Source organism: Chaetodon auriga, chromosome 2 (genome assembly GCF_051107435.1).
Source record: "Chaetodon auriga isolate fChaAug3 chromosome 2, fChaAug3.hap1, whole genome shotgun sequence".
Lineage (NCBI taxonomy): Eukaryota > Metazoa > Chordata > Actinopteri > Chaetodontiformes > Chaetodontidae > Chaetodon > Chaetodon auriga.
In genome coordinates, this window is record NC_135075.1 from 8,022,146 (window position 1) to 8,035,628 (window position 13,483).

At 42.2% G+C, this 13,483-nt stretch overlaps 2 protein-coding genes across 3 annotated transcripts; both read left to right on the forward strand.

Annotated features, from left to right (window-relative positions):
- The first annotated feature begins 254 nt into the window (after window positions 1-254).
- Window positions 255-9,250, forward strand: LOC143333955 (SRSF protein kinase 3-like). Its single transcript, XM_076752382.1, has 15 exons — window positions 255-860; window positions 1,963-2,266; window positions 2,346-2,454; window positions 2,559-2,646; window positions 3,258-3,345; window positions 3,592-3,698; window positions 3,848-4,013; window positions 4,179-4,204; window positions 4,312-4,368; window positions 5,388-5,748; window positions 5,995-6,092; window positions 7,953-8,060; window positions 8,239-8,308; window positions 8,391-8,483; window positions 8,617-9,250. The coding sequence occupies exons 2-15, from the start codon at window positions 2,035-2,037 to the stop codon at window positions 8,799-8,801; spliced, it is 1,788 nt and encodes a 595-aa protein (XP_076608497.1). The 5' UTR covers window positions 255-860; window positions 1,963-2,034; the 3' UTR covers window positions 8,802-9,250.
- Window positions 9,251-9,449: 199 nt separating this feature from the next.
- comtb (catechol-O-methyltransferase b) lies at window positions 9,450-13,318 on the forward strand. 2 transcript variants are annotated; one of them, XM_076752423.1, is made up of 6 exons: window positions 9,450-9,657; window positions 10,753-10,924; window positions 12,039-12,156; window positions 12,259-12,452; window positions 12,540-12,671; window positions 12,750-13,318. In XM_076752423.1, coding segments are annotated over exons 1-6 (798 nt in total). In that variant the 5' UTR covers window positions 9,450-9,655; the 3' UTR covers window positions 12,930-13,318. The 2 variants fall into 2 exon arrangements, with proteins under 2 accessions (XP_076608538.1, XP_076608530.1); XM_076752415.1 differs by having other exon boundaries at window positions 9,511-9,657; window positions 12,540-13,318.
- Window positions 13,319-13,483: the final 165 nt, after the last annotated feature.

Here is a 13,483-nt window from a genome sequence, read left to right on the forward strand (position 1 = left end):
GTTCTTCACAGCGCTTCAGTGGTGTTTTTGCGTTGCTGTTGCTGTTTTGAGAAGGAAGAAGGAAAAATCCCATTTTAAGACATACCTGTGTACGGGTGGAGCAGGAATAAGTGGAGCACAGCGTTTTGTGATATTATTAATTTCACTTGTGCTTTTCCTGCTATGAACAGTAAGTTTGCTGCAACATCACTGGTTTGAGTCCAGCCAAGTCGCCTGTGTGTCTGTGTAGTATAATAATAATAATAATAATAATAATAATAATAATAATAATAATAATGGAGGGAAAAAAATGAATTTGCCACAAAAGGAATTCATTTTATTAAATCTCCTCCTCCTGCTCCTTCTGAAATAACTGCATAGAAATACTAAAAAAAAAGCCTCTTATGAGGATTGCACAATGTCACCAAACTTTACGTACTTGTAAAAATGCCAAACGTTGTTAAAGTTGTCCTATAACATCAGCTGCAATAAAATCTCAGTGACAAAAATCTTTCAAATTATTATTATTATTTTATTAATAACTATAAAAGTTAGTTCACCTTCAGCAACTGTCTCCTTCTTTTTAATCTCCTCTAGCATTATCATGGGACACATTCTCTCGTGGTGACCTGTAGTAAGCTTCTTTTTCAACTTGCAGCTGGACTGTAGGAAACAGCTGGACGTGAGAATGACCTCCATGCACCCCTGGGAGCAGCAGCAGTAGCAGCAGCAGCGGACTATTCCTGGACCTGACAGCTTTCAGTCACGCAGACCAAAGTGAGGGGCAGCGCACGCGGGCTGAGGGGCTCCGCTGTCCTCGTGCCACGCTCCTTTTTAATTCTTGCGTTACAAATATTAAAAGTGGATCTATCACTCACAGGGTAAGTGGGCTCCTCCTCTCACACTGTTGACTGTTTATTACGAGCGAATTAGTCTCACAGTTAGGAGCAGCAGCGGGTAGGCCTGCTGCGTTTATTTAGGCCAGCACGAGAATAAACAAGACTTCCTGCCAACACCTTCACAATAAGACTGTTTGACTGGGTCTAAAGCGACAAAAGTGAATGAAGAAACCTCATGGCTCTCTTTAAACCATTTAAAGCATTTCTAAATGAAAATCCAAGTCAGTAATCATAGTTAATGATGAATTAGTAGGCTATGGTTGATCGTTTACCTGCAGATATCAAAGGAACAGGATATCTAACCTATACATAAATACAATTCATTACATTAGAATACTTTTGTGTAGATTTCTCACTCAAGTATTTGTTGCACAGTGCTGCTCTGTGTGTGAAAGTGTCTTACAGTCTTCCTCTGTAGACTGTAGCCTACTCTCTCTCTCCAGCCATGTTGTCCAGTAAAAGCTTAGTTTTGTTCCTGAAACATATGTTTTTTTTTCTTTAACCCAATTCTAAATATCCAACAGCGTGAGAAAAAATGGGAAAAACTTCAAAAAGAGACATCATGTACATGTTTGATCATTTTTCAGCCTGTCAAACAGGGAATATTCAAACAAACAAGCTGTTTTGTGCTCAGCAGTTAAGTGTAAACTGTTTACAGATTGTGTTAATATGTGACAGGACGCCTCAGATGTTTTCAAGCAAACCATGATGTACTGCTGGTACAACTTTTAATCATATATTTTGAAGTGCTGGTGATAATTGGTCTATTTAACCGCCAGCCGTTGGTGTTTACCACTGTGGCACCCACACTGGAGCCGTCCATGCGAAATCAGAAAGAGTTCAGTTGCAGCTGGGCCAGTGTCAGGAGCTATTTACGTTGACATGCCATTCATCCAGTTAAAAATAAATATACACATTCACTGGCCCATTTGAAATGTCATTGGACACAACCTCCTGCAATCAGCCACTAAAAGCACAAACACGCTGTCAGAGACAAGCGAGTGAGTGAACTCTTCTTACAGGCGTGGAAGCGTGATTGAAGAGCTGCTTCCATTTCTGAAAGTATGCACATTTTTTCTTGCAGCCCTCTCCTGAGTGCTGCTGTCGTCTGGGCCCGTCTTCAGCTGTGCGCGAGCTCATCAGACTCCACTTTAACATGTCATCTTCTTACGCTGCTGCTATATCCGCCCTCCTTTCAACCAGCTCTTTGGACTCACCCACCAAACCCAGCCCTCTCCCCTCCTCAGACGCAGCAGGGGGCCCTAAAGCTTCCCCCCTGCTCAGCAAATCTGACCTCTGCCCTCCGGTGGCACAGACACATTCTCATGCCCCTGAGCCTCTGGGATCATACGATGAGCAACAGGAGAACCCTGCAGACTATGGCGTTGGTAGGCAGCACCCCATCACCAAACTCCAACACTCTGCTCGAGATTGTTTCTTTGATGCAGGCGGTGCATTGTGTTGCAGGTGGTTACTACCAGGTAGAGCTTGGAGAGATTTTCGCTGACCGTTACCAAGTGGTTAAAAAGTTGGGATGGGGTCACTTCTCTACTGTATGGCTCTGCTGGGACATGGAGTAAGTACAAGTTTGACCTTTTCACACATAATAACATAACATTGTGATAACATAATATGATCTAAACTTAATAGTAGCTAACTGCCATGATTATTTGCATGCAGGAAGGGGCGTTTTGTGGCTCTGAAGGTGGTGAAGAGTGCTCAAACATTCACAGAGACGGCACTGGATGAGATCGAACTTCTGAAATGTGTCAGTGTGACCACACGGCTGTTCTTTAAGATGCATGCTCAGTAGTTTTAGTCAGAGTGATTGCGAAACACAGAAGTAGAAGACTTGTAACTTGTAACAATGCAAGTGTCTGGATAATAATATAGAAAAATACTGTCCACTCTGGTGGTCAAGCAGCATGAAGATTCACTAATAAGTGAGACTGATAATGATGGCAGACAATTTCATTTCTGATGTTGCTTCAAAATGTCTAATAAGAGACAGTTTAGGGGTTGTATCTGATATTGAACATGAGAGAAGAGAAGATGATCTTATGATCTTTCTGATCATCTTGATAATTGTATTAGAGAGGATGTGTGTGTGTGTGTGTGTGTGTGTGTGTGTGTGTGTGTGTGTGTGTTTGTACTCGTACAGCTATTTTTGTGAAAGCCAATTTGGGTTTTAGACCTTGGGAATGAGGACATTTTTGGAAAGTGAGGGCAGTTTGGTCGCTCCTCACTTTCAAACAGACCTTCAAAGAGCTGTTTGATAATTTCCTAGATGTTAGGAAGTCGTTTGATCACAGATTGTGTCTCAATAGTTTTTTACACATATCAATTCTTTTGATAGTGTAATATGTTCATGTCTGTCAGGTAAGGGACAGTGACCCCAAAGATCCAAAACGTGAGAGAATCGTGCAGCTCATTGACGACTTCAGGATCACTGGAGTGAACGGAGAGCGTATCCTTTACAGAGACGTATAATATAATCACCTACTCTGTAACGTGTGGATCAGGTATGGCTTTTCTGTCAAATGTTGTTCTTAAATTCTGCTGTTTACAAATGTACAGAAACAGACAAACAGATGCCACCATGACAGCATCCTTATACCAAAATGGTATGACTTAAAGATGACAAGATTGTGTCAAAGAAACCTTAAATACCTAAGCTGTACAATATCAAACAAGGTCCTTAATTGCCCATCAGATGTGTGCATGGTTCTGGAGGTGCTGGGCCACCAGCTGCTGAGGTGGATCATCAAATCCAACTACACCGGCCTCCCCCTGCCCTGCGTGAAGAGCATCCTCACACAGGTGCTGCAGCGTCCTTTAGTCCGTCTTAAATCATCTTCCCTGTCATTCACCACTGACTGAGCTCTTTTTTGAACAGATTACCTTCTATTTTTGCCTCTCACTGGCATGGAGTGCAGTGACAGTGACTGTATTTTTATTCCTTATCGCAGGTTCTGCAGGGTTTAGATTACTTGCACACTAAATGCAAGATTATCCACACAGACATCAAGCCGGAAAACATCCTCCTGAGGGTGGATGAGGTGTACGTTCAGAAGCTGGCGGCCAACACCAAGCTGTGGCAGCTGCCAGTGTCCTCTGCTTTCAGCGGCTCTTCAGGTTAGTAATGCTGCCTGAGCCATCACAAGTATGTCTAGTTTCAGTTATAAAGCAATCTGTGAGCACCAGGCTGATGGAGGTGTTCTTGGGTGAATGCAAGAAAAACGCTGGCTGCTGTTGCCTTTTTCACTTATTTTCACATTCTGTGCGTCTTATTCCTGTCAGCGAACAGAAGCTCCAGAAGAAAGCAGGTGTGCACCCTGAAATGTATTCTCCTGTTCATTATTATTCCATAATTTTTTTAAAGACATTTGTTAGTTTTTCTAATTGCATTATGACTTGTGCATTTCTTGTGCAGAGTTTGTCCAGCTTGGTGGGGAAGCTGACTGGGGTTTTCCACACTCTCGGAGAGTGGGTAAGATAGATGCTGTGTTTTGCTGCCTTTGCATTTGAGCCTCTTACTTGCATCTTGATTCACAGCCTGGAACTCACTAAAGGACTTGTGAAATCATAGGAAGGCAGGGCATCACACATGCAGTCCTAGATGAGCACACTGCATCAAGGTGTCTTTGATTCGGTTTGATATAATCTGCAAAGACGCAAGCCACAAAGAAGTATTTTTTACGATGGAGGGTTAAATTGGAGTCTCTCTATGCAGGGAGATCTTGTATTTGCACCTGAGGAGTTTTGGGGACATAATGTGTGTCCACCTTACTCATTCTGCTGCTGTACCTCGCACTTCGACCCTAAAGAGACAGTGGAAATCCCTGAACAATATTGTACAGTTTGCAACTTAATTTAATATTTTTTTCAACAACAAAAAACAAGAAATACTTCTTCATTTATACTGGACAGAAGCCAGAGACAGAGATACTGAAATAGTCCCTGACTGTATTTTTCATGATGTGCTTTTGTTTAATTTCCGCTCAAGTTTGCTTGCTTGTTGTTGCACTTTCTGACTTCTGTTGCTCAAAGGGATTTGATAAGTAAGGGGGGCAGAGGGGTAGCTTGTTATAGACTTACGTAATAGGACACAACTGCAGATTTTGATGTCCTTCCAACAACCTCTGTTGTGGTTTCAATATCGATGTTGGCAACTTACTGTTTTCCAGCATGTAGAATAACAGCTTCACAATTTATTTTTGAGATATAAATGCATTTAAAACTCTCATCAGCTTATGGTTATTACAGATGATATGCATAAAAAACAGGACTGCAGGATTTCACGGTGTAACACTGCACTAGATATGTTGGTAAAAGAAGTTGAGTAAATCATAGTGTATGTGATGCTTCTTTAATGTGGGAATGTTGTGTTAAAATGTTTTTTGATGCTACCATCAGGCCCAAAGCCAGACATAGTGGCTTTAATTTGAATGATTTGATGATTTGAACAGTGTGTCTGATTGTTTCCCACACCTGATTGCACCCCTCCAGTCCAGCAAGATCTCCAAGAGCCCAATTAAGCAACTGACAAGGAAAGACAGGAGTCGACAAGGACAGGACAGTGCATCTGACTGCCTTCAAAAAGACAGACTTCATGTGTCGTTCTCTGATGCTCCCTCGAGCATCCATAGCTCCAGCGCTCACTCTAAAGTCACGGGTCCTAACCTCACATTAAGGAGGCACACCCTGCTATTTGAAGACGGACTGGACTCGGCTCCACGCAGCCACAGAGACTCCATCTGCTCATGGCATGACCTCATCACAGACGCTCCTGCCTCTGGCTCCAGATCAGTGTTAATACATCAGACTGCAGCCAAAGAACCTCCTCCGCCGTCGCCATCCTCTCCACGTGGTCAGTCTCGTGACATTTGTGTTTGTGTCCAAATTACGATATCAGCAAGTTGTTCCTGTACCAGTGCAAAGCTAAGGTTTACGGTTTGGCAAAAATCTGTACCTTTGTGTTTCCATGTGTTTACATGAGCTAATATTTACAAAGCATGTCATTATATAGATTACCTAACATCATCAGTACACTCAGAGTCTATCCTGATCTGATCTTCTTGCAGTAGCTGACACATTCTTCTCGTATGTATTTTAGGTATCGGTGACTCAGATGTACTTCTGGACCTGTTGAAGCCCCAGAATGCTGAAAAAATCCTCATCAAGATTGCTGACCTGGGCAATGCCTGCTGGGTGGTGAGTGATTATTTACAACCCAACTGCCATTGTATGTTTCTAAAACACAGAAACTTCATCTTTTTGTTCAAGTTTAACATTTCAATTCTGTTTTATGTTGTAACAATGCTGTGGTTAAGGTTTGGTAAGGTTTATGCATAAAAGCCATTTGGCTAAAGTCAGGAGAAGATCAAGTTTTGGCTTGAAATACAGGTGTTTATGGTGACAAACACTGGAAAATGTCCTTCAGTTACAGTAAAAAGGCCCAGTTCTGTTGCCACAAACAGAGGTCTGCTGCTTGGAAGTTGTCTTGCCTGTCACCTCCTCCTCCTTCTCCTCCTCGTCCTGATGAGGAACTCATAGAAATGTACATATGTATGAAAGGAAAAAATTAACATATCTTTGATGTGCAGTAATGTACAATGCCAACATTTCTGGTGACTGGGCTGTTTTTTAACAAGCAAACTAAACCTGAAAATCTGCAAAATTCCCTTTCTTCAAACTGGATCATCACAATTCATGATGACAACAGGAATATGAACCTGGATTTATTTTGGTCTTAAAATACACATCATGCTGATTAACCAAGACTAGAAAAGCTGCTTTGTAAAACACAGTAAAAAATTAATAACTGTAATTATTTTCAGGTTTATCAAAAATATTTTTGTACCAAACTAAGTGAAGATTTGAAAATTGGTGAAAAATGTACATAAAAATCCAGTCTGTTCAGTGAGAAATGGGTTGGTCTTATCCTGAAAGATAAGTCCTAAATCCAAGAGTTCAGGATAAAAAGAAAATTTTGCTTCTATGCCTCATAGTTGTCAGAGCCATGAAGCAAATTGTGAGGTGTTTAATAAATGGCCACATGTTTCTAACACACCTTCAACACATCATTTCCACAGAATTGAATGCAAAAGGTGCTTTCTGTAGAGCACAGTATGAAAGCCATGTTTACTGTGCCCTCCAGTGAAATACACAGCTGCCATATGTGTCCAGAGAGACAAGACTGTGTGGGCTGATTGGAATTGTCTCTTGAGAGTCATACAGTATAATGTACATTTCAGTGCTGCTGCTGGTTATGCTTCTCATTTCACGTCAGTCAGAGAAAGACGTTATTTTCTCTCATGACAGCGTTTTTTTTTTTTGTTTTTTTTTTTTTAGCCATGCTCAGGGCATGGCTCTAGGAGAGACAATGCTCACTACTTTGGTCCAGATGGAAATATATGACAGCTCTTTGATGGACTGACATGAAATTTTGCACCGCATTCTTGGTCCACAGAGGATATGTCCTACTGACTTTGGTGACCCCTTGAATTTTTTTAATGAAATGTATTAGATGGATTGCAATGAAATGTAGTACACACATTCATGTCTCAGGATGAATTTGAAGAACTCTGATGATCTCCTGACTTTTCCTCTAGCCATATCATCAGGTCAGAATTTCAATTAGTCCACTATTTTGGTTTATGATCAAATACCTGCAGAGCTCCATGGGCCTCATCTTCTCATGCTAAGATGTTAAACTAAGCAGGTGAACATGGTTGATATCATACCTGCTTAGTATCAGCATATTTGCATTGTTATCATAAGAATGTGACCATCTCAGTGTTAGCATGTAGCTCAAAGCACTGCTTTGTCTAAATGCAACCTTACAGAGTCACTAGCATGACTACAGGCTCTTAGACCTGTTATGAGAAATGTGTTTTGATTAGATTTGTAGCAATTAAAGGGATGTTTTAGTGACATACCACATACAATAATTATTGAGATAATATCCTATACCGACATTATTTTGGCTTACATAATAAAGTGAGTTTTGTCAATAATCACAGATGCAGGTCATTGAATAGTGGAACATTAAAATCTCATCTGTCTCGTCAGCACAAACACTTCACTGAGGACATCCAGACATGTCAGTACCGCTCTGTGGAGGTTCTGATTGGTGCTGACTACGACACACCGGCTGATATCTGGAGCACCGCATGCATGGTGAGCCGAGCACCTGCATAGATGTGTGTGTGTGTGTGTGTGTGTGTGTGTGTGTGTGTGTGTGTGTGTGTGTGTTTTAAATGTTCTCCTTCTAACCTTTTCTGAAAATTTCCTTCCAGCATTGCCGTTTCTGGATGTGTCACAAGCATTTTTTTTTGTCCCTTTATGTGTACCGTAGGCTTTTGAGCTGGCCACAGGGGATTATCTGTTCGACCCCCAGTCAGGAGCCACGTTCTCCCGGGAGGAAGGTTTGTGTTGTTCCACACATCCCTTTTGTCCTTGCTGAAACTACATGTGCTCATAACCCAGTATCTGCCTGCGTTCTCTCAGATCACATTGCCCACATCATTGAGCTGCTGGGACCCCTTCCATCCCATTTTGCCCTCTCAGGGAGACATTCTAAACGATACTTCAACTGTAAAGGTAAAATGTGCTAAATTAGTACAAATAAAGCAATACTTGCTAATCAAATGACCAACTTACCAGCATTTCATGAAATTTGAGGTCAATTGAAAACTTGATAGTAACAATTTATTTGCAAAAAAACTGTATGCAGGACAACTGCGACGCATCTCAAAACTGAAGCCATGGAGCTTGTTTGAGATCCTGCTGGATAAGTATGAGTGGCCGAGGGAGGAAGCCGCACAGTTCAGCTCGTTCATCCTGACAATGTTGGAGCTGCTGCCAGAGAAAAGAGCCACAGCTGCCCAGTGTCTGAAACACCCATGGATCACCTCCTAGACACTCCAGCTCTGTCTTTTCAAAGCTCAGTGGACTAGCTGTCTGTGGGGAGCAGGCTCGGACACATTGCACACGACCTGGGACTTGGACAGCTTTGGGATATGCAGCGGTAGTCTGGTGCTGGCATCACGAGCACAGCTTCCATCAATATTTATTAGCCTGACTAACAGCCTTTTCCCAGTTGCTTGGTGTTTTAGTATATTAATGGCAGTCACATTTAATTCAGGCTATGACAAAAGAGAAGCTTTGTCTCACTGGAAAACTGCCATGATAGCAAAGTTCTTGAATTTCAATAAACTGACATAAGATTGGTTTTATTTTTGTTTCTAAGAAAGGTGAATCAAGACTTGAAGAAATGCTTGTTTAAGTCCTGAAAGGGTGGTAAAGCAGTCTGAGGATATACTCACACGGCACTCAGAAATGTCAACTTGAAGGATTACCCTGATGACTCACCAAAGAAAATACACATACTGTGTTATCAGCTCTGACAGTAAGCTCATTTTAGGTCCTTTTGGAGAAAAGGGTGAAAATGTAATCAAAATGGAAATGAGATACTACCACTACTGCTTCTTACAGTTAACCTTAAAAAAATCATTAAATGCCAAACAGGAATTACCCCCCTCCTTTTCTGCAGTCCCTGAGTGAGTGTGTGTGCCTGAGCTGTGTTGACCGTAGAGATCTGGTGCCTTGTGCATTCCTTGCATGCTTACATTCAGCAGAGAGGGGATCAATGGAAGAGGAGGGAGGAGTTAGTCTCCTGAGCAGGCATATGTCCGACGGTTAGAAAACTCTCAGATTTCCCTCGAGCAGCGAGAGGAGGTGAGAAGAGGACAGGGAGCGCCGCCTGCCCACACATGTAAGTCTTATTTTCCGTTCGATTTTAATGAGACATCATTCTATTTAAGAATGCATGAGGTGTGCTCCTGCGCTGCTCAAGGGGGACCGTGGCTCAGTCCGGTTTTAATCCCTTATTTGGACTGAGGGGTGTGTTGTTGAAGTGATGCCCCTCGGTTAAGCCATTTTCGTAACAAATAATATCTTCATAATGAACAAGTTTAAAATATTTTGCTAACCTTTATATTCTTAATCTCCTTCCTGTTCTTTTATTTGAAAACTTTTGCTGGTCTGATTTGCGTTGAGATTGAATTCAGTTAGATGATGTGAATAACATGGAACTTTTGCATATTGCCTCTATCTAAAATATATAAGTATGTGTTTATCAAGCCATGCCTAAACATTTCTGCATTTCAGCTTCTGAATCTCTTGGTTTGGTGTGTGTTTGGATGAAGCCAACGTAAAGGTTAAAGTCCTAGCGCTCTGCCTTGCGTGACACAGCTCTTAACCCTCAGCCAGTTGCCATGCAACTCAAACTCCAAATCAAAAGGAATTACTTCAACCACCACTGGTCTTTCACAGTTGCATTATGAGTGCAAGGTAATGCTGTTTCTGGCAATGCCTTCCACCGCTTTCTCACAGAAGGAGCCCTTGTTTAGGGTTCTGGCTGTGCTTTTCTCCTCCTTTTTGCTCTGTTCTCCCCAGTTCATCTGTGCTCAAGAGACTAATTCCTTCTGAGAGTGGAGAAGCTGCACAGAAAGCACTGTGTGGTGTGTTTACCAGAGCTTATTGCAGCTGATATGAAATGATATCCTGCAGTCATATAGTATCATCACATCAAGGTGTGTGTGGGTGTATGGCTTGGACCTGGCAGCAGCAGCTGATAATGAAAACAGGAGCAGTAACAATATTGTACGCTGCATAGTAAACACATCTCATTAGCCCGACACAAAGGGAGAGGTAGAGTGGGGAGAGATATGAGAGCTTTCCTTTATCTCATGCAGATGTGTTGTTATTGCACTGTGTGCCTGTGGTTCATTTATCACGGCCCTGTCCCATAATGCACCATCATATAACTGTGCTGAATTGATGTTCACGCTCTCCGTCTTGGTTGCAGGATGTGGGTGACTCTTCTTTATAGTTGTGCTGGTGGAGCGGCTCTTCTGTATGCTCTGTACCGATGGGTGATCCCTGCTGCTGTCCAGTATCATGGAGGATTGGCCCTCTTTTGGCATGATGTCATTGTGGAGCGGATGCTGGACACACTGACCCAGTCCACACGTCCTCAGGTGTGCCTTGAATATATAGTATTCAATTCTTACAAGAGCAGCAGCACCAACACACTAATGACCACATTGGTGTGATATAGACTGACTGGATGACAGTGAGTGGTGATGAGATTTAGGTTAACAGAGAGGAGGCCACACACACACACACACACACACACACACACACACACACACACACACACACAGTGGGTTAAATATCAATACTGCTGAAGTACGTGTGTGTACTTCTATGTTTATAAATGCTCTAACACAAATGACTTACACCTAAACACCACTTAGAGTCGACAGCCGTGTGAGGCTATATTCAGGCACAGTGGTGCCTTAAGCTGCGCGCTAATCTTAGCATGCTAACATGCTGAATATGCACATTGCTAACAAGCTGATGTTCAGCAGGTGCATTGTTTACCACGTTCACCACCTAGAGTGGTAGCATGCTAACATTTGCTATTTAGCCCTAAACATAAAGTACAAGTGAGGCTGCTGTATGTGGCCATAGCAAAACTATTTACAGATGGAAGTGGAGAGTTTTGTAGCTGTATCTCAGTCTGTGTGTTTAATCAGATCTGTGTGGAATGTGTGAAAGGAATTTGCAAATGTGTGTAATTAGATTTTTAAAAGTGGGAAAAAAAATCTCCAAATCTGTATTCAGACTTGCAAGTATATTGAGATGTGTACATGTGTAGAGAGGATAAGTAACTTTTAGCCTTTTCAGTGCAACAACACATTCATATTCAATAGTTCAATATTATGATCCCATTTCATTACTGGAATCCACAAAACTGCTAGCACTTTTTTTATGTCCATTTCCACAGAGAAATATGATTCCTAATACTAAGCCAGGCTAGTCAGATGCTGGCTGAAGTGAAACATTATACTGATTTAAAAGAACACACAAGAAAAACAACCTCATCAAAAAGTCAAGTGGCTCATCAGCAGAGCGTGTACTTAGACCATATAATCAGAAACACAGCCAGATTTTCAGACATTCATCCTGCAATAAAACACTAATGTTGCAAGACTGTTGAACAGAAAAGAAACATAAAGCATTAATGAATGAAGAGTTAATGACTTGGTTGCCCACTTGTAAAGTGGTACCGTCTTCTTCTCCCTTCAGCGGCTCTTGAGTGCAGTACAGAAGAACGCCACTAGAGGAGACCCTTGCAGCGTGGTCAAAGCCATCGATCAGTTCTGCAGACACAAGGAGTGGGCCATGAATGTGGGGGATGAGAAAGGTACTTGACATTATGACTTTGTGCTTTAATGTGTAAAGTCATTTCCTTATTTGACCCAGCTGAATGTTTTGGTATCTTTTTTTTTTTTTTTTTTTGCCAAAGGCTGCATTCTTGACTCAGTGGTGTCTGAGGTAAACCCAGCCTCTGTGCTGGAGCTGGGAACCTACTGTGGCTACTCCACGGTGCGGATCGCCAGCCTGCTTCCCCCTAACGCCAAACTCATCACTCTTGAATTTAACCCAGACTTTGCTGCAATTGCTCGTCAAGTCATTGCGTGGGCAGGATTAGAGGAAAAGGTAAAGCCTGATGTCTCCGCACAAACTGAAAAACAATGATTCACACAGAGTGCTCAGATCAGAAGATAATATGTGTCTTCTTTCTAGGTCCAGTTAGTTGAAGGAGCATCTGGTGACTGGATCCCTAAAATCAAGGAGCAGTTTGGGGTGAAAACGTTTGATTTGGTTTTCCTGGATCACTGGAAGGATCGGTACCTTCCTGACGCAAAACTGATGGAGGCAAGGTTCTTATGCTCATTTTCCACTGATCAAACTGTTGATTTTTCAGGTCTGACACCCTCTTTGCTTTTTATTCAGGTCTGTGGCCTCCTCAGGAAAGGCAGCGTCCTACTGGCAGACAATGTCATCTGCCCTGGAACTCCTGACTACCTGGAATATGTCCGCAGCAGCCCACGATACGAAAGCCGGTACTTCAAATCTCACCTGGAGTACACCAAAGTGGAGGATGGCTTGGAGAAGTCTGTCTTTTTAGGGTAGTGTTTAACAAGAAGTGCCATGTTTTACACAGGTCAAACACTGTCACTCTCACAACAGTCACTAGTAAACCTCAAACCTCTGCTGTCTCGGGTTCTCTGGGCAGGCTTAAAATCTGCTAACACTCTCTGTATTAACTTGAAATTAAAAGAAATGTGTCATGTGAAGGGAAGACAAATCATTTGTGTTGTGTGCTTTATTTTTGAAACACCACATGATGGAAGTCTCAATACCTGATGCACTCTCTGAGATGTCTATAGTGGTGCAGTAGGCGGTAGTAGTGATACTATGGTCAAGCATCTAATTGACAGATGAAGAGCTGCATACTGATCCGGTGGCTGCTTTTCCCAGAGCATTGACTCCGGATCAATAATAAATCTAATCCAGCTGCATTCTGTGGTGTAGAAACCTTTTTTCTGCCAATATTCTCCACCATTATGCCTGTGTTGACAGGTGTGTGAGGAGTGCGTGTGTGTGTGTGTGTGTGTGTGTGTGTGTGTGTGTGGCATGTTAGCATGTGTGTCAGAGAGTATGAATCAAATTGCTGCTCAACTAAT